Genomic DNA, 26,121 nt, shown 5'->3' with positions numbered 1-26,121 from the left:
AAAAGTTACTGATCGTAGCTTTCTTTAAAATGCAATCAAATGCAGCAATCTTTTCACAAAGAAAAAAAAAACCACATTATTATATTTTGTGTGTTGGATATGACCTATTTCAAGCAAGTTGCAATCTCTGCAAAATGATTTTGATCAGTGGTGGAAAAAGTACTCACATTTTTTACTTTTAAAAGTATCAATACTGCAATGTAGAAATACTCTGTTAGAAGTAAAAGTCCAGAATTCTAAAGGTAATTGAGTAAAAGTACGAAAGTATTGGCATCAAAATGTACTTTAAGTACCAAATGCAAAAGTACAAAATGTTTGAAATTAGCTGATCTACAAGCTCACAACGCGTTGTGAGCTTGTAGATCAGCTAATTAGTTACTTTACATCACTGATTTTGATATACTAACAAACCACGATATGCTTTGGAAAAAATGGTCAACGACGATGTCAGGTATAGTGAGTCATAGTGAACTTGCCAGACCACCACTTCACCCAATTACTCCACCATGCAGTTTCATTCACTCCTTGCGTGCTAGTATTGTTGCAGCCTAATCTAGTTTAGCCTAATTCTGCCAGTGTGTATTTATTTACACAGCAACAGTTCATACCAGGCTAGGCTACACATTATTTACTTCCACCATGTCCAGTCATGCAGACAGACAGCGTGACTGTGGCTCTTCCACCATGTATTGTAAGAGGATGTCCAGTGGTTAGGCAAGCTGAATACATTCTCCGGTCATCTCTCATCATCAGTACAGCCTGATTCATACTTCGTCACACGACAGTGTCGCACATCGAAAATAACCAGACCTACTTTACAAGCTTGTAGATCTGCTAATCTTGTCGTGGGGCAGTATCATATTAGTGTCATATCAATATCAGGGGCAAGTATCATTTCGGGATCATGCCAATATCATATCAATATCATGGTCAGTATCATGTCAGAATCATGTCAGTATCATGTCAGTACAATATCACTGTCATGTCAGTATCATGTCAGAATGATGTCAGTATCATATCAATGTCATGGTCAGTATCATATTAGTATCATGTCAGAATAATGTCAGTATCATGGTCAGTATCATGACAGTATCATATCAATATCATGTCAGTATCATGTCAATGTCTTGGTCAGTATCATGGTCCGACCGTAACGTGTCAGTATCATGGGACTAAGCATACATTGGTCTTAATTCTCCCTCAATTCAGTTTGACTCTTTCCTATTATTCCATTCTAAACATTTACAACAATATTACTTCAGAAGAACAGTTATTTATTAAACAACAAATCTGCAAGCCTTGAAGATGGGTAGATTATAATCAACAGCAAAAATTTAAATAATGTTCTACTTTTAACACACACACACACAAACACACACAATGAACAAAGCCATTGTTGCACACACACAACAATGGCTTCTATTTCATCTGAGTACATCTTCCAGCACTGCAGGACAGAGACAGATGAACGAGACAGGGATCATTAGAGGTTCAGATGGTGCAAGGCTCGCAGCAAGGTTCTGCTGGGAGGGAAGGTGCTAGCATTGTAATTGAAGAAGATGGACTGTCCACACTCTCCCTCTGCAATATTGGGGGCCCTTTAGAGCACTAGTCTAATTTCATTGGCTGAGTACAAGTGACCATAGTCTCCAACCACAGATTGATTCGAGTGCTCGGAGTGGGGACTGGTATTTCATAGTCTGAAAACCAAAGTGTGTGTGTGTGTGTGTGTGTGTGTGTGTGTGTGTGTGTGTGTGTGTGTGTGCGTGCGTGCGTGCGTCTGTGTGTGTGATGGAAGAGGACTATTAGATTATCTATGGCCTGGAGACCGGGTTTTTTGGCCTAATCAACCGTGTGTGTGTGTGTGTGTGCGCGTGCGTGTGTGCGTGCGTGCGTGCGTGCGTGCGTGCGCATACTCGCGCATGTGTGAGTGTGTATGTGCTGTGTGCGTGTGATTCCTTGGAGACTGGAAGAGAGGTCGTACAGGGTCTTGGCTAAGCATAACATGACCGTGAGTTAGATGGGAATTCTTTTTCCCTTGTCACAGACATGATGGATTAACTTGTTTTGCTAGTCACATTCTCATTGATATTGGACAAAGCCTCTTCTCATGGTGTTTGTATCTGTATTTGTGTGTATGTGCATGTACACGTGCGCGGGTGCATACATGCATGCGTGTGTGTGTGTGTGTGTGTGTGTGTGTGTGTGTGTGTGTGTGTGTGTGTGTGTGTGTGTGTGTGTGTGGGCGGGCGTGTGCGTGTTGACAGCTGTGATGAATCAACTCATTTCTTTAATTTGATTCCCAGTGATTTTGGGTAGAGGCAAGAGTCTCACGGCAGCATCAGTGTGTGTGCGTGTGTGTGTGTGTGTGTGTGTGTGTGTGTGTGCATGTGTGTGTACATGGTTTGCGTGACGTTCGGTTCACCTACTGGGTCGCACAGCAGACTGACTCCCAATTCATCATGCTCAGCGTGGCGCCGGAGAGAGACCACTCATTGATGCTTAAGTGGGCACACTTATTTTCCGGTGTTACAATTACATCTGACCTTTAACTACATATCCTGGGTGCTGACAGGGATTAACTGCCACATACAGAATCATTAACATCCTGTGTATTACTCATTTTATGGACATAATCCAGATCTCAGTCACATCGATATCACCGTGGCCACTGCATCCATCGCAACCAGAAGACGGAGTACTAGCGAGGAAACATTAGCACTTAGTTGGAATTCTACTGGATCCGTTTTATGACATTTCTGTATCTTAACCACTTTCAACCCGACGTCCCTATTTTTGAGTTTGACTTTGACATCTTTATTGATAACAAAACACTTGTCATACCATTATCAAAAGATTAGACGTCAAAATCCCAGCGGCTTATTTCCATTGCGGTCCTTTCATATGTATGTGCAATTTATGTTGTGGTGCATGATGTGATGTGTATGTGTATGTCTAGTGTGGTTGGCCCTGCAGGGCAACCAGACTATATAGTCCAGGCGTTAAACTTTCGGGCAGTATTTTGATGGAATCGTGCACTTTATGAAAGAAGCATGACATTTGGCACACAGTTAGAACATGCCATATGGAACATTTTTGGCTATAGGGGCATCGCAGATTTGTCTTGGGAAACTTGTGGGAGCCAATCAAAGTTGGGCTCTCATAGACTTTACTATAGAGTAAAATAAAATAAAAAAAAATGCTTTAAGTAGCATGTGAGGGGTCAAACTAGGTGTTTTTCGGGATTCTGAATCCAATGCAAACATTTGTTTTGCAGGAAAAACATTCCTTGGGCTAAAAACGGACCCCATACAAACTATGGTTTAGTGATGAGTCATCACTTTTCACAGTTTTAGGGTTGTTTTTCGTGCAAAACAAATGCTTGCATTGGATTCAGAATCCCGAAAAACACCTAGTTTGACCCCTCACATGCTACTTAAAGCATATTTATTTTTTGTATTATTTTACTCTATTGTAAAGTCTATGAGAGCCCAACTTTGATTGGCTCCCACAAGTTTCCCAAGACAAATCTGCGATGCCCCTATAGCCAAAAATGTTCCATATGGCATGTTCTAACTGTGTGCCAAATTTCATGCTTCTTTCATAAAGTGCACGATTTTTGCTTGAAACGCTCCCACTAAGTACTTGTCCGACTTTATTTCCATTCATCCATCCATCCATCCATCCTTCCATCTTTCTAGATAAACTTTATTTTACCGCCATACTCCTCCCACAGTTTTGGTGGCACGCCCTCGGGCCATATCGACCCAGTGCAAAACAATAAAAAAACTATATAAATAGTAAACAATTGTATAACTACAAATAGCTACAGTAAGACACCAGGCTAGGCTAGACAAAGAAACAATCCATTTTGGCCATGTCATTATACAGTAGGCAAACATTTGTATACATAAGAAAAGGGCGAGGGAACGGGATACCAATTTAATCCAATCAGGAGAGACAATAATTCATACTGGAAACCAGCTTCACCCAGCTGATGGCTGCTCAGGCGGTCATATTGAGCACTTTGGGTTAGGGCTAACTGTCTAAAGGGGGTTCCACACGGTACGCGGTCACCGCCTGCAAGTAATTCATTTTCAATGAGAGGCGGGCGGCTTTTTCGGCCGTGCAGCGAAGTTTTGGGGCGGCGAGGAGAGCGGGCGCGGTCCCGTGAAATCCCCCGTGAGCGTGCTCGTTTGTGCATGCGTATACGCGGGCGGTGAGAGATGGATTGTGTTCATCTTTGTGAAATACCGTGCGGCGTTTACTCACTGAGCAAGTGTGTTTGTGTCTCACCGCGGTCGGTGCGGCCACTGCTGATCCTAGCGGCAGCCCCGACGGCAACCGCGTACCGTGTGGAACCCCCTTTACTCAGGGACACATCTACAGGTATAGGCCCAGGCCGGCAGCCCGGCCGCCAGGCTAACCAGAAACAGAAGATCTCTCTCTACCCACTAAGCTATGGCCGCAGGTCCAGCATACAGGATAAAGAAGTATAATTTGACATAATGAAAGAAAAATAAAGAAAACAAACAAAATAAGAATCGTTCCACTATAAAATCTAAACCGATAAATGGATCCTTGGATGAAATTGGTGTCTGAACTTTTTTGTTTTTGTTTACTAAAGAACAGGAGAGACAGGGAGACCCCTGTTACTGAACAAACACTGTAGTGATTACTATCGGAAAATAGGACTTTACCTTTTTAAACTAAAGCTTTGTTTTAACATGAAAATATACTTTAAGTACTACCTGTAGATTAGGGGTGTAACGATACATTTTAATAGCGATTCGATACATATCACGATACATGGTTGACGATACATTGACAATATTGGTTCATTCATGGCGATACGATACAATTCGATTCAATGATTTAAAATCGATATAGTAACTATTTAGAAAAGAAATTAAATCTGTGTGAAAGGTGTGGATAGTGCAGGTTTTAAAGGGAAACATGTATTATTATGGATATAAATAAGTAAACACAGTGATTATCTGCCAAATACATGGACATTGTATATTGACAAACCTGCACCTTGACATGAACCCAGAGATTACACACATTTATCGATAGACCAGTGTAGCTAGATAGATAGATGAGATAGATAGAAAGGAAAAGTAATTAAACCCCGCCTTTTAAATTTTTCTCTTAAAAATGCTAAATACGATGCACAAGTTGTAGTTTCGATACAATCGATTCTTTGCACTGCCGATTCAATACGATACAAATTCAAACGATACGATTCGATTTTAGCTGTTTTCATTTCGATATACTTCAATTTTTAAGTTAAAACGATATTTCAATGCAGTTACTACATCGTTACACCCCTACTGTAGATGGATACATGCTATGGACAGGAGAAAGGGTGTGACATTCCCTCCTGTCATGGACTGCAGGAAGGCTTGCTGTGAACAAAACAATAGAATCTACAGTAGCTTGCCAATCCTTCGTCATCGACTCTGAATGTCTGACACTGTGATAGAGAAGGCTGTGTCAGCCCCCACCACAAGAAGTAGAGGAAATCACAGAACATTCCCTGTTGGAAACCTTCTGTGCCAGTCAGTGGCTTGCTGGCTTCTAAAGACACCACTTATAGATTCTTGTCACCTTATTTTCAGAGGTGTTGATTATGGACGGAACTCAGTGTGTGAGCTGTTCTGGATGCACTCACTGCATAGGAGAGAGATCCTAAATAGGAAACCCAGGGTGACGTGAGGCAACTCATGACACCAGACACCCCGCCGTTCAGCTATAGATACTAGGGATGTCCTATTCAATAGGCTAATTCTTACATAATTTAACAGTTCTGCTGCCGTTGACGATCCTCACCGGCATTTAAAGGGTTAAAATCATGGTGCCGTTGACGGTGAGTACCGTCAATCTTACTGTATTTACAGTAAAAGTATAATTACTTACAGTACGTCACTCCGGTCCCACTCGCATCGGTAATGTCCGCGATTTGTTTACAACGCACGTTGGGCGTGCACGCGAAGTGAAGCTCCGCCATAGTAAATCCATTGAGAGGCCCATAAAGAGACTTCATTTACTCAAAAAGAGACATTTTGATCCAAAGGGTGGTCTGTTTAGAGTAGAAAATACACTCGGCAGGGCGCAGCCATGTTTCTTTTCTGGTCCCACACTGTCATGTGACTAGATGAAGTAAACGTTGCCGTCAAGTGATAATCCAAAAAAACAAAAAGAACCCCCATCCGGCTCTTCAAAATAATAGTGGCGGCCTACGGAGGAAGCGGCGCGGCACCACGGCACCAAGCATCCCTTCAAATTAAAAGGCAGTAGTAGTGTTAATATGGAGCATCTGCCAATACAGAGTCTAGATCCAACACATGTTTTTTCCTTGAACATTCAGTTGTACAGTGCACACTTCAAGCAAATACAAATCATTTAAAATCCACCAATTGTGCTCTCCGTTCATGACATCTGTTTGAAGGCTAATGTAAAGCTGATATCGATCAGTAACAAACAAAATCCTTATTTCAGTAACATTTACAATTTACTGATACAGAGTTGAAACAAGAAGTTGAAACGGGGTCCAATCTTTCAACAGAGAGTCGTCACAACACATTTAAAATGCTCATGATAAACACATAACCCTGTCTATCATCAGTATGCTGATTGATGGTGATGATGAGTGATGCAAATACAGCCTGGTGATTAGACTGGTTTCTACAGTCTCTGTGGGAGGTGTTGAAGCATGATCCGTCAACAATACAGCGTTGTCTGAAGTGCAGTAATTTATGGCACAGTTTACTGAATACAACTGAAGTTTGACTAGGTAATATCAATAGTTGTGACTGGAATCAAATGGTGTGAAACACTCTTCATGATTAGTCCTATATGCACAGTATGGATTAATTGTCACTTTACAAGCAGCTAATGACAATATACTAGTAAGACGCCTCAGGGCGACATGCGACCGGTCGCGCCAATTCTTTGCCATCTGGCCAGTGATGTACAGTATATCGGACCAGTTACCCATATATGGAGACCCCTGGTACACTCTCAAAAGCATTGGGTAGTTTTCAACCCAAATTGGGTAGTTTCCCAACCCAACGCTGGTTACATATTGGACAGAACACATGCTGGGTTAATTTAACCCAACAAGTTGGGCTAGTTCATTTAACCCAACACATTGGGTTGTTTAGTTTGTTTTACCCAACGAATTGGGTAGTTCATTTAACCCAAATAAGGGTCCACATAGACCACCTTGTTGGGTTATTTTAACCCAATTTGGGTTGTTAATGTATAATCATTATTTTTCACTTATATTTATCATTATTATATAAGTTATTTATTATTAGTTACTCATATATTTTTTCATTAACATATTATCTTATTTATTAGTAGTATATGGTTCATCATATTTATTATTAGTATATGATTCATCAGTCAAATATATTCACACAAAAATGTAAAGATATAAAACATTTATTTAATTCAACATTTTAAAGCATGACATCCCAAAACATTCAAATCTTATTTTTAAAGCAGCAAAGCAACCATTTAATCAAGAGCACTACACTGTACCACTGTAGTCTAATACAGTAGTTGCACCTCACTTCTCTCTCTCTGCACTTAATTTGTTAACACACTGTGTTTCAACAGTTGATTAGGATGTAACCATCTAGAGAGCGAAGCAGGAAAAAAAACATTAAAACTATATACTGCTGCAATATCGATACCGTATTGACACTAAGCCTGTGCGATATTAGGAAAAAGTTCAATAGTGTTCAAGAGTAATCACTGAGAACAGCGTTCAAGTACAAATTCCCCAAACACCAACCTTCCATAGGTGCACTCATGCGAGGGCTCACAGCTTAGCAGCATACATCAAGAACTTGCCCTGCCTTTTAGCCCCATGGTGCTCAACTCCATGGTGTGTATGTGTGGGCGTAAAACAGCTACATTTTGAAATGGAGAACAATCTTCAAATCTACATTTTTTTAAACACATTCACGACTGAGGCCAATTACAAAAACATCTTCAAATCCTAAAAGATATAAAAGACCTGCAGTACCCACCCTGAGGGGTATAAGCATGAAAACGACTGAGGCCAATTACAAAAACATCTTCAAATCCTAAAAGATATAAAAGACATACAGTAAGTAGTACCCAAACTGAGGGGTATAAGCATGAAAACGAGTTCAACATCACAATATAACAGGAAAAAGGAAAAGGGATAAAAAGATACCCGCTGTGGGGTAAACGAGCTACAGATAGGACACTGGACTGGTCAATCTCACTGCACGCAAGTATCTGAGTTTTGAGAAAGTTCACTGAAGGCGTAACTGTTCCCTCAAAATCAAAGACTACCCGCTGGAAAAATTCCCAGGTCGGCTTGCACTGGTGCGGATATTTTGTGTCGAAGACATAGTATGCCTTGAAGCAGGTATCCGCTGCTGCCAGAGCTGTCTCACTCTGAATGGCCTTGCCCAGGATGACAGCAAAAGCCTGAGAGACGACTATCCCATCACCCAAGAGTAGAACGAACGGGTGTGCCTTGGACCTGGCTTGCTCCAAATATTCAACCATGTTTGTCCCGACCTATAATGAAAAAGAAAATAAGGAAAGAAAACAGACATACTGTAAGTATTTCTGCTAGTGCAGAGGTTTGTACACTCCCAGAGTTAAAACATGGATTTTACTATTAAATTGTGGGTCCCACAGATAAAAATGCCATTAAATGGCAGTCCATAGCATTAAGTAGAACAAGGAGGCTAAAAGGTTTGGCGAGACACATACATGTAGCACATCTGTACCATGTAGGCTGGGTGCTGGAGCTATGCAACATACTGAAGTGTATATGTAAGACGAGTCAGGCTGAGTAAGCAGTCATAGAGCCCAAATGGGTGCACCAAGACCTATTGCCTATTCCAAAATAGATGATAGATAATGAGACAGCCATTACAGCTAGGGCTGTCACAATTAGGAATTTCTGGAGACAAAATAAGACTTTTATTTTCCTTCACTACATTCTGCTATCAAATAAGCTTCGGGGGTTTTCAAACTTTGAAATTTGGAGTCTTCCCGAACTCTGTCACACACAGATTTTATGCAAAAAAAATATTTAAGATAATCACGATTATGTATTATTAATACATGTCAAATAGACGGTGACTCATCTTTTGTGGGTGTATGTTTTCAAAAGGGGGTCCATGGACCAATAAGTGTCAAATTGGGGGTCCTTGACATGAAAAGGTTTGAGAACCACTGTTGTAGTAGTGGAGTGTTGAAGACTTCAAAATACTCCAGTGGAGTCATCTCACTATGAATTTATATGTAATCTCTAAGATAAATTACTTACAGGCTTAATGTCGATGAACGACTTCAGGGACTTGTGCACGGTAGTACGGATGGTTCTTCTGCCCTCTTTATGGATGGGAGGAGGAAGCAGGTAGGGCAGCAGCGTCAGAGCAAATTCTCCTCTGGCCGTGGAACCTGCAGGAGCACAGTTACAGTATGGTTTAATGCCATACAGTATATATGCTATTTTCAGATCGATAACGAAGGAACTCTCTTCATGTCCCCATCTGTCGCTGTGCCCCACATCGCCCTGTGCCACTCCAATCTTGTATTGGCTTAATTGTTCTCCAAGAAAATACAATATGATCAGAACTCAGAACCACTGCTCTAGGGGACAAAATAACTCACCTTGTGGGATACTTTCCTCTGGAATCGGGAGCTTCTTTTCTAGTTTTGCCAGACGGATGATCTTCTCTGCTTAAAAAGGAACCCAAGTCTCAAAGAGTTTCGGGGCTGCCTCTCCATAGAGGATCGAAAAGTCTTGTGCGATCTAAAAGATGAGGGACAAATTCAGAAAAAAGGTCATGTAGACAATATGACAACACACACATATATCTAGTCCATAATAAAAAATATCCCAAGTGCATAATTAAATAAGATAAGTAAATAACATAAGTAAATGAAAGCCTGGGGTTCAAGTCTAAGCAATGAGTGACCGTTTCCACCCTCCAAACTGGCTAAACCTGTCCCCTTCTGGAAGAGAGCCAGGCTTCCATTTCACAAACTTAACTATCTTATGGTGAATCATCCATAGACCTGTGACAGTAGTTCAGTTAATGTAGCAGACTGTAGCAGAAACTTAACTAAAGTCACCAGGCTACTGGGTGTTTGAGATTTGACATACCATGCCTGGAGTGGTAAGCCTGGGGAACTCTTCCAGGACTTTGGGAATTGTTGTCTCGACGTTCTCACGGATCCATCCTGCCCTGTACTGGCACGTCTCCCGCATATAAGCCTCCACCTGGGCGAGGGGCTGTGTGTTGTTTTTCAGCCATTCAGCCAACTGCACAGCTCCATCTCTGGTGATGGTGCTTTCTGTAAGACACAAAAGATTACACTGTTAAGATTTTTGACACATGGGGGGGTGGCAGTGGCTCAGGGGTAGAGTGGCAGGCAAATTGGCAGAATGGGAACCATGAGGTTGTCCGTTCAATCCCGGGATCTCCGAGAGTTACTGTCGAAGTGTCCTTGAGCAAGACACTGAACCCCTAATTGCTCCCGGTGGGCAGGTTGGTGCCTTGCATGGTTTCCTCTGTCTGTGTGTGTATGAATGGGTGAATGTGATGCACTATCTCTGTGAAGTGCCTTGGATAAAGCCACTATAAAAATGCACCATTTACCATTTTACATCAGACAATGCGACCCCATTAGAGGCCATGTAACAAATGTGATGGCATAGAGCAGTGGGTAACTTTGATGATGGATTAATTATAGCAGGTAATGTTTTGTAATTCTAACGGCTGAAATCCCCAATATAGTATTCCAATATTAAAATGCAGGCCACATTAAATTAAGTTAGGGGCTGCTTGTGGCCTCCGATTGCCCAAGCATGCCATAGATAACACTTTGTTACTCATAATCCGACAGTTTTGCAACAATATACCAGAGGCAAACCTGGGACATTGCATTACCTGGCATGACTAGTCTGTTGTGCACAGGCTCCTGCTCCCTCTGTGGCCCACGCCCAGATGAGCGCCTCAACATCTTCCGGACGTTCCTGAGTCTTTCTTCCAGGAACCCTGTTGCTGGTCTGCCGACTCGCCCCTTGGAAAACCATGTGTCCTGAGAAAACATTAAAATAATCCCCACATCAGCCCTCGAGCAGACTTTACAATTTAGGCATGTAGCAGACACACTTAATCGCGCCTTACAATAAGCATACAAGTAACAAACAAGAAATGCATAGGCCATTAGGTAATCCTAGAGACTAACATCACTACCTGAAATGCTAAGACACATCTAAGACTCATCACTTACCTAACATACTAACTAAAATGCATAACTACCAAACATGCCGTCTAAAAGGTCACACTACCTAGCTGCACACTACCTAGGTCACACTACCTAGGTCAAACTACCTGGCTCAAGGCTGGCTGAGACGTGTGCCTCTGTTGCCGTTTGGTCGGTATAAAACAAGCGCTCTAATTTAATGTAAGAGGCTGACTGTGGCGGCAAAAAGGAGTCAAGGGAAAATGTTGCCATTGTTACCAAAATTACTGCAAAATATCGCTGCCATAACATGTGTCACAATGTGTCACAATGCTATACCCCGTCTAACTGTATACTGTGTACTTTCAATCCTTTTACTGCATTATGGCACCTGATTTGACAATTAACTGTACTTTTACAAAATTCAAAAAACAGCAGATCTACCAGTTCAAAACGTTAAGAGAAGTGAATCACTTAATGTTAAGTAGGCCTACTGAAGCACTGGGAGCAAAGTACAATGGAGCCTCATTTATTTCCTAGGCAAGAGCATATACCAGGCACATTTTATGATTTGTCAAAATAGCAGATCTGCAAGCTCATAGCAGGGCACTCTGTGCTCAAAACAGCTTGTGGTACAGCAAGACAAAGGTCTTGTTTCCACTGTGGTCCTATGTACTATTTTTTATCAACAGAATAGATAGATTTACACAATAAAAAATATTATCAACAAATACAAAGTGTTTATATTTATGCTACCGAATGACTGACATCAAGTTATTAGGTTATTAGCTTAGAAATGTGACAATCTCCAAGTTTCCACGGAGTGAGGGATACAAAACAAACAGTCTAGACCCGGGGTTCTCAATCTTTTTAATTCCAAGCTCTCCACTTGATTCTGACAGTGTAAAAATGGAACCAAATGCACCCGCTAGGGTCCATTTGGTTACATTTGTACACTGTCAGAGTTACAAACTTGTGAGGGTCAATTTAGACCCCTCTACAGGAACCCACAGAGCCCCTGGAATCCACTTTGAGAACCCCTGGTCTAGACGCTACCAAAACAACACATTATATCCATAAACTGAAGGCATGTTTGATTAATTTGCTTACCTCTGAATCGTTCGATAAGCCCAGGGAGCTGCCACTCGGTCAGCTTTGCTGCTACAAAATCGTCCATTACATCAACCAAGCTGAAACATAAACAAAGACAGTTCTTTCAGGCGTCTTTTAACTGCATTGGGCCCAACGTTAACTTTAAAATGTGCCCCTTGGTTGGCGACTTACAATGTCGTCAAATTCACCACACAACTAAACTTCCCAGAAACTCAAAGTTGCTACTGTATACAGCGACCGTAGCGTGCTACTTTGGGCTAGCAGCTGGCATGCAAGGCTAGCAGTCTCCAATACAATGGACTGGCGTTAGCAACCGTAGCTAGCTGCCGTGGAAAAACGCGGTTTGGACAATGAAACGAACGCTCCTTACCCTAAGCTGGTTTAACCAGCAGACCAGTTTAAGGTAAGGAGCGTTCGTTTCAGTATAGCTAAAGCTACAGTGCTAGCAGCTAGCTACTTAGGGGGTCATTACATGAGGTAGATTTTTTTGTAGACTTTTGATTGATTGATTGAAGGCTTTATTAGAAGTTTGCATAGGAAAATGTACAGATTCATGACGGTACAGTTCACTGGTACAAGGTCTACTAAAAGGAGATCCATGAAAAGACTAAGCTTATTTCAACAGGAAACCATTAAAGTATCTCATATAACATTGAATGACAGACAAATAGAACACAGTACTATGCAGTAGATATGTAAAGAAAAAAGAAAACAGTAGGTCTATACAATCAGTAAGTACAGTATATACAATATATACAAGGAAGGGGCAGGTAACAGTAAGTCTAAACAATCAGTATGTACAGTATATACAAGGAAGGGGCAGGGAGGGTAGGGTTGGGCTAGGTTTTTTACCAGTTGCGAACGGCTGCTGCCTGTAAGTGGTTTTTCAGGGCATTTTTAAAGGATGCTAGTGATCCACACTCCTTTATGGCCTTCGGTAAGGCATTCCACATTTTTGTGGTGTAGCAGAAGAACGAGTTCGACCCTTTCTTTGAGTTGACTCTGGGTTGAACGTGATCTGTGGCACTGCCTCTGGTGTTGTAATTATGGACATCCTTAACGTTTATAAAGTATTTTATAAACGGTACTTGGGTATCATAGTGGTGTGGTGTATCTTGTACACCAGGCCCATTGCAAGTTGCTGTACTCTGTCATCTACTCTGAGCCACCCTACTCTTAACTGGTGAGTAGCGGTGAGGTGAGTCTGATAGGGAAGGTTAAGCAGGACCCTAATTAGTTTATTTTGGGCTGTTTGGAGTTTAGTTTTAAGGGCTTGTGGGGCGTCACGATACCATACGTGGACTCCGTAGTCAAAGAGGGGCTGGATTATTGCACCAGCTATGGTCTTCAGTGTGTTGAAGTTGACCATTGGGGCGATCCTCTGTAGGAAACGAGTTCGTTGGTTGATTTTTGTTATTACTTTTGAAGTCATCTTTTCGCTGGAAAGATTAGCTTCAAGGATACATCCTAAGTAAGAGATTTCGTTTTTTCGTGTTATGACCTTGTCACCCACTTTGATTGTGAAGTCATCTACCTTTTTGAGATTATGATTTGATCCAAAGAGGATGGACTCGGTTTTTCCCAGGTGAATTGATAATTTGTTGTCGTTAAGCCATGTGCAGATCTTACTCAGTTCAGAGTTAAGTGTCTTTTCAACCTGCAAGTGGTCCTTGCCCGAGACTAGAGAGCCGAGTCATCCGCGAACAGGAACAGGTTGCAGTCGCAAGCAGATGCCATGTCGTTCACGTATATTAGGAACAACAGAGGTCCCAGTATGCTACCTTGAGGAACACCACAGCTTACTGGGAGGGGGGGGGACAGGGTTCCGTTAATCTCCACCACCTGTTCCCTCCCCACCAGGTAAGATTGCATCCAGCTCACTGCTGCGCTGTCAAGACCGATGGCTTTTAGTTTCTCAATCAGAATAGCATGATCCACGGTGTCAAATGCCTTCTGGAGGTCCATCATGACCATGCCACTATATTTGCCCTGATCCGCTTCGCGTTTGATTTGGTCAGTCAAATAGAGAAGGCATGTGTCAGTGGAATGGGATTTTCTGAATCCAGATTGGAACTCGTAAATCAGATTATTCTATTTTCTCCATGACTTTGGATATGGAGCTAAGAATGGAAACGGGGCGGTAGTTTCCAGGGTCTAGTTTGCTACCTTTTTTGTGCAGGGGGGTTACTTTTGCTAGTTTGAAGTCCTGGGGGACATGACCCTGTTCGATGGAAAGGTTAATTATGTGGGTAATGATTGGAGCAATGGTGGCGGCTGAATCTCTGAGAAATCTAGCTGGGATTTTATCAAGGCCAGTGGCCTTGTGCTGAGGTAGGGCGCTCAATTTTTTAAACACTTCATCAGTTGTCACTGTGGAAAGTTTAAAGCTGTCTTTTCTGACGCCCAGTTTTTTGTAGAATTTTTTAACAAATTCTTCACCATACCGCCCAGATGGGGCGACCAGTCTTTCGACCAGTGAACGGGCTGTGGTGGTAAAGGTTTTGTTAAGATGGGTAGCCACTTCTCCTTTGTCAGAAATGAGAGCGGCGTCCGTTTTGATGTTTATGTTGTGGCATATGGTTTTTGATTTTAAGCCTAATTGGTTGTTAAGCAACTTCCATAGGTCTCGTGGTTTGTTTTTGTGTTCCTCGATTTTGTCGTCGATGTAGTTTTTTTTGGCGGATCTAACTAGGGCGGTTGTCTGGTTTCTAAGTTTCTTGCATTGAGCAGTAAGATGCTCAATGTGGATTTTGAGGTCATGGTTGTATTTTTTTCTAAGACGATAGTTTTTACTATTGATTCGGCCATTTTGACACACGGAGACGCGGTTTCATGACCCTAACCGATACTTTTCGGAATTCGGCTCTGAAAGTGCATTTCTGCGGTTTCGCATTGGTTTCGCACCGGTGTAATATAGGAAATCGGCGGCGAGGGAGAGTGCGATGATGTCATAGCCCCCTGCTCCCCCTTCTCCCCTCCCCTGCTGCATACAGTGTCAGTCTGTCTACCGAAAATGTATTATTATTATTTGTGTTGTTGTAGGCCTAATTAAAACCCAGAAAATAGCCAAAACTGAACACATAGTGATCTATTAGCCCAAACCTCATTTGGAAAATATCAGGAGTAGGCTAGCCTATATGAAAGCCTTTTAAAAATGTTTATAGCCTACAATTGGAATCCTTCTCCAAACCAATCAATTACAACTGCCAGCAAAAGACGTAAAGATTATGTAGGTGGGATCAATTTAGTATTTAGCGCAGCTGGCTACTATACAGCTCGTTTGACAGGAGTCGCAAGCCCACTAGGCTACCAACAGCTCTCCTCTCATCAAAGTTACTTTAAACCAGTATTCCATTCTCAGCCAACTAATTATTAAATCCATTTATTTCCGAGTTTCCAAGAGACCGACCATTTAATGATTATTAAAGCCCATAGTTGTGCGTCCCTCTCTGCCTTCATGTGCCGATCCATCCACTTGCAGTGCAGCCGTGCGCTGTTCTGATTGACAGCGAGGAGTACACTTTATCATGTAACATTTATGGTATTCCAGGCAATAATGCATTCCCCTTGTTTTTACCTAAAAACTGGATTAATTCTTCAAAATGTGGACTACATCACGTCACAGATGCAGCGCACTCAAGGTAATTATTGTGACTTATCCAGATGCTTTGCAATTAGGCTACTCACACGAGTAATGAATATGCTGACAGACAGACAGACAGACAGACAGACAGACAGATAAAAGAAACGGCTCATATCACAAAAAAACGTGATCCTCCTATCGCTCCTAACTTTTACTGTCCAGTCAGAGTCCACGAATAGGCCACTCGCTCATAATGTCACAAAAAAAAGAAAGAAATTCCTCCTCCTCCTCCTCCGGCGCTGCTGGCCGCCAGCAGCGTCAGTTCTGCAAATGCAAAGGTATGGCAACATGGCTGTTGTCTTGCACGTGTGAAGGCACGCATGCAATACACCAGTCATGTTGCCAATACTTAGCAACAGGCATGATGAATTTATTTTAAGAAGTACATTTTATTATTTTCCCTTGTAATCAAGGTATGGTAGACTACCATATACCCATATGTGCCTCTGTAGGCTACTCCGTTCGCTGCAACGCAGCATGTTGCGTTATAGGTCTACTTCTGTGTTGCAGATAGAAGACAGAACTCACTTTATATAGCCCATCCCCGTAGATAATGTCCAGAAATATGCTCCATAGGCTATAAATGTTCCGACCTTCATCTTCCAGGTGACTTTTGTTGGTGTTTCACTTCACCTCGCTAAAAACCTCCTTTTGCGGGACTCATTGAATATGCGAACAGACGATAATAATATGGATTTGGGAGCATAGCCTAATTACAAAGCATGTCTCATTAAAAACAATATATAGACCTATTTTATAGTTGAAGGGTAAATACACAGTATAGGCCTATGTAGGCTGGGAACATGACACATTTTGCTTGAATTCATGCGTTGTCAACTTGTCGTATAAACACAGAAAAACGAACCAACAACCAGGTGTAAACGCGAAGTTTTTTGGGTAATAAACCCAAAACGAGACCGGCAGCGTTTCCAATCGTCCTGGTATAAAGACCCCCTTAGCTAGCTTTGGGCTGGTATACAGCCACATATACAGTAGCATGATAGGCTCCGTCCGCTTTGCATTGTTTTGCTTTTTACATTACTCTCTCTGATTCCCGGGCATAACAACAGTTATTCACGAGCTGACAACAGTATTAAGCTTTATAAAATATCAAGTCAACTATATGATAAAACAACAAAGCCATCGTGAATGTGTAACAAACTAAACTCAGATCCATAGCCAGCAACATATCCATCCAAACTCCCATAACCCTCCTCACTGATAGTCTTGATGTAGCCAAAAATCTCAACATCTACTTCACCTCCATGGCCAAAAATCTGGTCAATAAACTGCCCGCTCCATCTGGGCTGTTTGGTGTTAGGCACATCTTGAAATTCTACAGGAACCTTGGGGTATGCAAAGACAACTTTAAACTTGCCACGGTGACAACTGATGAAGTGTTTAAAAAACTGCGCACCCTACCTCAATTCAAGGCCGCTGGCCATGATAAAATTGCCCCCAAATTTCTCATAGACTCAGCTGCCACCATTGCCCCAATCATTACCCATATTATTAATCTATCTATCAAGCAGGGTTATGTCCCCCAGGACTTCAAATTAGCCAAGGTAACCCCCCTGCACAAAAAAGGCAGTAAACTTGACCCTGGCAACTACAGGCCAATCTCAATCCTTAGTTCCATCTCTAAGGTAATGGAAAAAATTGTCTATGAACAGGTGGCTAAATATCTTGAAGAGAATAAACTGATCTACGAGTTCCAGTCTGGCTTCAGAGAGTCCCATTCCACAGATACATGCCTCATCTATTTGAATGATTACATCAAACGTGAAATTCACGATGGCAAATATTGCGGCATGGTCATGCTGGACCTCCAGAAGGCATTTGACACCGTCGATCATTCTATTCTGATTGAAAAACTCAAAGCTATTGGTCTTGATAGCACAGCAGTGAGATGGATGCACTCTTACTTGGTGGGGAGGGAACAGATGGTGGAGGTCAACGGAACCCTGTCCCCCCCCCTCCCAGTAAACTGTGGAGTACCTCAAGGGAGTATACTAGGACCACTGTTGTTCTTAATATACGTAAACGACATGTCATCTGCTTGTGACTGCAATCTGTTTCTGTTCGCGGATGACTCGGCTCTCCTAGTCTCAGGCAGAGACATTTTGCAGGTTGAAAAGGCCCTTAACTGTGAACTTAACAAGATCTGCACCTGGCTCAATGACAACAGACTCTCAATTCACCTAGGCAAAACTGAATGTATCCTCTTTGGATCTAGTCAGAAACTTAGCCTAGTTGAGAACTTCACAATTAAAGTAGGTGACACTGTGATAGAAAGAAAAAACCACATCTGCTACCTGGGTTGCATCCTGGAGGCTAACCTATCCAGTGAAAAAATGACCACCAAGGTAATCAATAAAGTCAATCAACGAATTCGCTTCTTGCAAAGAGTTGCCCCACTGATCAATATTAAATCCCGAAAGACACTAGGAGGTGCTCTTATTGGGCCCCTCATTGATTACGGAGTCCTTGTCTGGTATCGCGACGCCCCAGCTGCCTTAAAGCTAAAGCTCCAAACAGCCCAAAACAAACTAATTAGGGTTGTGCTTGGTCTCCCTCCTCTGACCCACCTTACCGAGCATCACCACGAAAGCGTGGGGTGGCTCAAAGTAGCTGACAGAGTACAGCATCTTGCAATGGGCCTGGTGTACAAGATACACTACACCTCCAAGATTCCCATGTACCTGACAAACTACTTCTTAAAGGTCAAGGATGTTCACGATCATAACACCAGAGGCAGCTCCACTAATCATCATCAGCCTAGATTTAACACTAAACAAGGCGCTAACTCGTTCTCCTGCTATACCATCAACATGTGGAACGCCCTTCCACAAGCCCTAAAGGAGAGCAAATCCCTAGCCTCCTTCAAAATTGGTATGAAAAGTCACCTTCAGACAGCAGCTACCCGTGACTTGTAAATAGACTAAGCCCCCATGCTCCCCCCCCCTTTTCTTTGTATTCTGCCTTTTGTATTTGATGTTATGCTTTTGAAACTGATATTATCCTAGATAAAGTACTATGTTCTATCCGTCTGTCTTTCAATGTTATATGAGATACTTAAAGTGTGGTTCCTGTGGAAATAAGCCTTGGCTTTCTAGGATCTCCTTTTAGTTGACCTTGTACCAGTGATTTGTACTGTCATGAAACTGTACCTTTTTCTATTGCAAACTTCTAATAAATTCTTCAATCAATCAATCAATCAAAACCTTGTGTTTGTGGAAAAAAGAGGAAATAAGTCCGTCCAACGTTCTCTGCCGGCTGTCGCAGGCTGGAGCGGAGTGAGTGTGTTGTCCGTGCTGCTGCTCCACGCGCGAGAGAAATATAATAATCTTTTATTAGTGCCTTCTCACCAAGTGCTTTCACATTTTTCATGAGTGTCTGAAGACTCCGCTCTCTCCAAAACAACTCCTCCTCGGAAAACCCGGGCTGCACAATGCGCATGTGCAAAGTTCAAGTTTTACCATATTTGTTGGGTTGTCCAATTTTACCTAGCCTGGGCTGGCTTCCAATTTCGGGCTTTTGATCCGGTCGGGAGCGGAAGAGCTCCTACGTTTTTCTGTAGTCCAAAACGGACTACACTTTGGCCGGAAACAACGACCGGAAACAGTTTTAACCCGTACTTGCGCATGCACTAACTACTTGCGCATGCGCTAAACTGGGTTGAAACTGTTTCCGGTCGTTGTTTCCGGCCAAAGTGTAGTCCGTTTTGGACTACAGAAAAACGTAAGAGCTCTTCCGCTCCCGACCGGATCAAACGGCCCGTTTAGTAAACGAAGACCAGGCTTTCTCTCAGGGAAAGCCTGGTGAGGCGAGGTTAAATTTTACCCAGGAATATTCCATAGGAAATTAAACCCAATACTGAATAACCCCAGTCCCAACAAGACAACATTGAGAGTTGGGTTATCAAATAGCCCATTTAAAGTAAATATAACCCAATAAAATTGCCCAACTAGCATAACCAAGGATTTGGGTAGGCAGAACTACCCAGGCCTTTTGAGAGTGTACCCATATATGGAGATCCATGTGCTCCATGTATATGGACATATGCTGCATGTTTGGGCTAAACATGCTTACTCAGTTATTCGTTACGTGAAAGTCCTATGATGTCTGATGACATCTGACATCATACGCCTTTTATGCCCATACATGGAGATCCCTGTCTGTAGAACCAGCCACACAGATAATGGCTGTCTTGGCCATATATGGATTCTGTTAGTGTGGTATGTGGCCGATGTGGCCTCCATATATGGGCATTGCCATATGAAGTCCTGTTAGATATGGGCTTAATATTGATGACATCAGGGAACTCCATACATACATGTATATGGGCATAAAAGGGATTATGTTAGTGTGCCATCACAGTGAAGCCAGAGCGTGATGTCAGAGCGGCAAACCCATTCTTTTAAGAGTGGTTCCCCTGACATCACAGTGATGTCAGAGCAAACCCATAGACCTGAGATGTCACAGTGATGTGTCAGGGGAACCACAGTGTCAGGCATGACCTACAGAGATACGCGGACAAGATGTGCCGGTTTTCATAGTTAACTGTGACCTACGGTCGCAACTATACTAGAAATGAAAACAAATCAGGTTTGAGAGATAATACTTTAGAATTCAACCCCATGCAGGCCTGAACAGAGAAATGACTGATCCCCTGGCTCGCTGGCTGGCCCTTCATAGATGCCAATGATAAAACATGCAACACGATGATGATGATGGTACTGAACAGTCACCTCCAGACAGTCACTTCCAAGCCTGCCCACAATGTTAATTAGTTATGGACACAGCTGTGTGGCGTGTGTGTCTGTGCATGCAATGTCCTTGATTCATGTCTGCACAGGCTGCCCACTGACAATATTCAAGCACTCATGACACATTTGAAGTGCAACATGGTCAACAAAGATTTGCTACACAAACAGCCACAAGTTGCTTCTCTATTATTTAAATGACATTAAATTGTATTTCCTACTTTGTCTTTCTTGGCTCTAACACAGCCATATTCCTTGTGTTTCTGGGTGCAAAGTGCACGTCTTCAAGTTTAGTCGGGGGCCTTAGGGTTTTTTCCGCGCTAATCAGTCTAAAAGCGCCAAATTTTGCCCAGGGCATGTTCTAATGATTTAGCAAGGGCGCCTGAGTCGGCGACCTTCGGGGTCACCACCACAGTGGCCAAATCAAGTTGGGCTCCCATCGACTTTCTATACAGGAGGAAAATACCCAGAAAGAAATCTGCTTTAAGTAGGATGTGAGGTGTCTAACTAGGGGTTTGTCATGATTCTGAATCCATTGCAAGCATTTGTTTTGCACAAATTCCTTGGGCTAAAAATGGCCCCAGAAAATGCCCACAAAACTGTGAAAAGTGATGACTCATCACTTTTCATCACTAAACCATCATTCTCTGGGGCCCAAGCTAAATCATAAGAGCATGCCCTAGGCTACATCTGTGCAAAAGTTGTCGCTTTTAGACTGATTAGCACGAAATTACCATTCTATCTCCCTAAGGCCACCGACTAGTTCAGCTGTTTAGCCAGGTCGCATTCATAGAAATGTAATAACGGCTTATTGAGTCTCTCCTGGACCAGATGTTATCCCTCTTCTGCGAAATATCCTCAATGCAAATGTCATTATACTGTAAATAAATGATCTCCAGTGTCATGTCATAAATTCTGCAGAGTAATGTAATGGATGTTAATGATCCTGAGAATGTAGCACTGTATATAGTACAGTAGTCTCTTTCCAGTGGAGCTTTATTTTTCTTTTAAGAGTTATTTGTCCAAATCTGTTTGTTTGATGACATTTATACAAGATTAACTTAGATCCTAACTGCTGGAAACAGAGATAAAATCATTGCATTATAAATATTATTTCCACGAAATCTGGAATTGTTCTATGCACTGGTTCTGTGTGTGCTGTGGGAAAACCAATCTCGAATAGAAATCCTATAGCATGCCATTTGAGCTTCAGCGGCATTGCAAGGTATTCGTCAAGTGAATTGTTCCTGTTGCTTCAATGTCCTTCAATCACAGACAGAGCCTGCTGAAGGCTGTTATTTTTCATCCAGTGAATAGTTTTGTACATTTCACAGCAGACATATTGAATGGTCTGTGCAGTTAACTTCATGCTGGCACACAGAAACACATTCACAATTAACATTATTATGTTCAGCTGTGTTTACTTGACAAAATGGCACAAAACAAGGGTTCATTTTCATGTGCACCTTCTCCTTCTTTGGCCATATTGAGGAGTTTGACTTTTGACCATATTTGACAAATGTTGTCATTGGATACAAAAGTTACATACACCTGTGTGTGTGTGTGTGTGTGCGTGTGCGTGTGTGTGTGTGTGTGTGTGTGTGTGTGTGTGTGTGTGTGTGTGTGTGTGTGACCTAGTCTATGAGACTGTTTTGTCAAATATGGAATTAGCTATAAATTATAGTTTATAACATGCTGTTAAATATAGTGACACATATATCCCTCTTGTTTTATAGGACAATGTGGACTTGGGGGAGCTGATGTTCTCACTGTGCTATCTCCCCACGGCTGGGAGACTCACCATTACCATGATCAAAGCTAGAAACCTCAAAGCCATGGATATCACAGGCGCTTCTGGTCTGTACCTCTACATTCCTGTAATGTTGTGTGTTCTTTCTTTTGTCTGATGTCACATGGCAGGAACATGTGTCTGTTTCTTTCTGTATATCTTTATTGTTCTAACTTTGCCAACTTTTACATAAACTGCATCCTCAACTATAAAGTAAAAGCATCTACTGAAAGTGAAATGTTTAAATCCATCTCAGGGCCATAAAGGCACATTTATACTTTGCGTGCAAGACTCTTTTGTTCAGCTGCAGCAACTAATGTTGAAAAGGCTGTTCAATGAAGTATGCATTCATACGTTCGTTATTTCAAGCGAGCAGTTCTCCTGCATCACCATTCTTGTTGGTCGACATCCATTCATTCAATCTATATTTACAGTGGATAATCATATTCCTATAACTTTCTACAGATCCATATGTTAAAGTGTCCCTGATGTGCGAAGGGCGGAGACTGAAGAAAAGAAAGACTTCAACCAAGCGTAACACACTGAACCCAGCGTATAATGAAGCCATAGTCTTTGATGTCCCCCCCGAGAACATCGACCAAATCAGCCTCCTTATAGCAGTCATGGATTATGATCGGTTAGTGCCATCTGTTGATCTGCCTGTCTGTATCACTGTGTAACCTATTCAATAAAATATGTACTGTACTTTTAAACTATAATTTCACATTAAACCTCCAACTTTTATGTCAAAAACTGTAGCATCCTAAGTTACTGAACAGAATTGCAATGTACTAATTAGACGGATCCCATTATGATTGGTTTCTCATTTCACAGGGTTGGCCACAATGAAGTCATCGGAGTGTGCAGGGTGGGCAACGACGCTGAAGGACTGGGCCGAGAACACTGGAGTGAGATGCTGTCATACCCTCGCAAACCCATCGCACACTGGCATCCCCTCATAGAGGTACAGTTTTTCTATCAGACAAATACATAACTCAAAACAGGAATGATTAAAGTTGATCTGCAAATGGTTTCACGTTGCAATATTAGCAATGTATTTTGCAGCGAGAGAGAGAGAGAGAGATATAGACAAAGAGACACAGACAGACAGACAGAGAGAAAGAGAGACATACCGGTAATAGAGTACAGAGAGAGACAGAAGTGGCTTCATTCACAGTGCCGTTTCTATTTCTGAATTCCCAGGCCACACTCAATAGTACAAACATAGTATACTGACACAGAAATTGGACTGATTCATGTAAATTCATGTTGAGTTGTTAAAATTAAATCAATTGATATTCAGCTTTGAGTGGAAGGTAAATGCTTAAAATTCAGTGGAGAGTCAATAACATGCTGTTGAATTCTTTGCATGCCAGATAAAATGTCTTAATATGAGGTCTGATCAACTTAAAAGCGTAAATGTGTCACATTTAAAACATTTTTGCTTAATCGGCTGAGTGGGTAAAAGTGTTTTTAGCATTCCTCACTAGTACAAGGTAGCTCATTAATAATCTACAAACATTTTCTAAACAAAATGCAAGGTGGTTGAGCTGCATAATTGCCAAGTGGTTGCTTGGGTTTTCTTGGAGGTGGCCAGGTTACACATAGACACTATACATCATCCTTTAGCATCCATGTGCCCTTAACTCTGACAGTATCCACAAGTTTCCAATGTCCCATCGTGCATTGCGCAGAAGGAGTGCGGCATTTCCGGCGTCGCAGCCGAGTGTGATCTACAAGCCTCACAACGGTTTGCATCTGCGACGTGACGTGAGCTTATATGTCTGCTGTTCTCCGGAAGTGTCCCACAAATAATTCTACAGTAAATTCTCATGGAAACAGGTGGATACAAATGGAACCAAATTTGGTTGCATTTGTATCCTGTCAGAGTTACAGACGCCCCTAAAGGAACCCACAGAGTCCCTGGAATCCACTTTGAGAAACACTAGCACACACGCACTCATCCACTACTCAGGCTCATGTGCACTCACTCACTCACTCACTCACTCACTCACTCACTCACTCACTCACTCAACTCACTCACTCACTCACTCATGCACACAAATTCCTTATGTATTAATTTTCTCCATAATGCTGAGAGTGTACTGTACAAATGGAACAAAATGTACCCTTACTTTGTTTCCATTTGTACACTCTCCAAGCTAACTATACACTCAGGACAGAGTACAGACAGATATGTGCCACTCTCCACGTCTTTTCTTTTTGTTATCAGACGCCATAGTAGTGTTAGTGATGTACCATATCTCTAGGAGCATTAGTGACCTAGATGTAGTAGCAGCATTATTCCAGCAGGCTAATGGAGTATTATTATTGTACAGCTCCATACATCTGCACATGGTTCCTTAGGGGACAACATGTTAAACACAATGCACATGATATACTCACACATATTTACTGTACTTTAGAGATATGAATGAAGCAAAATATGAGAGACAGAGAGACAGAGAGAGAGAGAGTGTTACATACAGCTGTGTTTCTCAAAGTGAGGGGGTTCCAGGGGGGTCCCCATCAAAATAAGTTAATATAACATAAAAATCAGTCTAACCACTTTTAACCCTACATACGTCGGCTGTTTGAAAACAGCTGATTGACAAGTTCACAGTCGTGACACAAAGAAGTTAGTCCAGTCGCACGCGCTCATTTTGAGAACCACTGACCTACTGCCTGGAAGGTACAGTAGTGAAAGGATGTCTAGTAAAAACCCTTTGATGGTGAAGGTTACAGGCAGGACCTGTGTAGGACCTTCTGTGTTTGGAATTACAGTGACAGTCAGCATCCCCCCGAGCACATGTCTAAAATTGGCCTTAACACTGGTCTAGAAATGAAAGTTTTTTAGACGTCTAAACTTAGAATAGACGTTGATTAGATGTCTATTTGTAGATCGTCTTTGACGTCTACATATAGAATAGACGGTCTACGTATAGACAACTATTAGACGTCTAATCAACGTCTATTCTAAGTTTAGACGCCTAGAAAACTTAAAATGTGTTTGTGTTTGACAGGTTATGACTTTGAGAGGTCGTGAGTGTGACTTTTCACAGTTTTGTTTTCTAATTGCAGTGACAGAGCGATCACTTTCTCTCCATCTCTGCCTGTCTGTCTGTCTGTCTGTCTGTGTGTGTGTCTTCCTTTCTGTCTAACTGTCTGTCTCTCTCTCTGTGTTCCAGTGGGTCGGACAGGGGCCTGCAGTGGGTGGAAGTCAAGGAGGATCCACCAACTCTTTGAAGACACCACCTTCACCATGACACACACACACACACACACACACACACACACACACACACACACACACACACACACACACACACACACACACACACACACACACACACACACACACACACACACACACACACACACACACACACACACACACACACACACACACACAGTTATATTCTGGTCATGCGCAGAGTCTTAATGTGTGCCTCACTATCCTTTGACATTCGATGTACAGTGGACCTGCTGGAAATCCTAATAGCATTTATTTTATAGCTTGGCTGAAGTTATTACTGTAATAACATTTAACCACATGA

General features: G+C 42.1%; 2 protein-coding genes across 2 annotated transcripts in view; one reads left to right on the top strand and one right to left on the bottom strand.

The window, feature by feature from the left end:
* The window catches only part of syt9b (synaptotagmin IXb), a 64,497-nt gene extending 38,633 nt beyond the window's left edge, over window positions 1-25,864 (top strand). The window contains exons 5-8 of the mRNA XM_080736071.1: window positions 22,512-22,632; window positions 23,030-23,201; window positions 23,399-23,528; window positions 25,753-25,864. Coding sequence (XP_080592197.1) covers window positions 22,512-22,632; window positions 23,030-23,201; window positions 23,399-23,528; window positions 25,753-25,830 — 501 coding nt within the window. The 3' untranslated portion in view covers window positions 25,831-25,864. The remainder of the gene's footprint in view (window positions 1-22,511; window positions 22,633-23,029; window positions 23,202-23,398; window positions 23,529-25,752) is intronic.
* LOC308293507 (uncharacterized protein) lies at window positions 7,434-12,464 on the bottom strand. The gene is made up of 6 exons (XM_080736072.1): window positions 12,364-12,464; window positions 10,956-11,106; window positions 10,169-10,359; window positions 9,673-9,814; window positions 9,326-9,459; window positions 7,434-8,565 (listed from the first exon to the last, which is right to left on the bottom strand). The coding sequence occupies exons 2-4, from the start codon at window positions 11,026-11,028 to the stop codon at window positions 9,743-9,745; spliced, it is 336 nt and encodes a 111-aa protein (XP_080592198.1). The 5' UTR covers window positions 11,029-11,106; window positions 12,364-12,464; the 3' UTR covers window positions 7,434-8,565; window positions 9,326-9,459; window positions 9,673-9,742.
* Window positions 25,865-26,121: the final 257 nt, after the last annotated feature.

This window comes from Nannobrachium achirus, assembly GCF_963921795.1.
Source record: "Nannobrachium achirus genome assembly, chromosome: 11".
In the NCBI taxonomy this organism is placed as follows: Eukaryota; Metazoa; Chordata; class Actinopteri; order Myctophiformes; family Myctophidae; genus Nannobrachium; species Nannobrachium achirus.
Note: the sequence above shows the minus strand (reverse complement) of the source record. Positions and strands in the feature narration are given on the sequence as shown.

Bases quoted from the DNA above. Each gene is read 5' to 3' on its own strand.
- LOC308293507 (XM_080736072.1), bottom strand. From the start codon at position 11,028: ATGTTGAGGCGCTCATCTGGGCGTGGGCCACAGAGGGAGCAGGAGCCT. The intron at 10,360-10,955 runs GTAATGCAATGT...TGTGTCTTACAG, and splicing joins CAACAGACTAGTCATGCCAG to AAAGCACCATCACCAGAGAT. The intron at 9,815-10,168 runs GTATGTCAAATC...CTCATCTTTTAG, and splicing joins GGCTTACCACTCCAGGCATG to ATCGCACAAGACTTTTCGAT.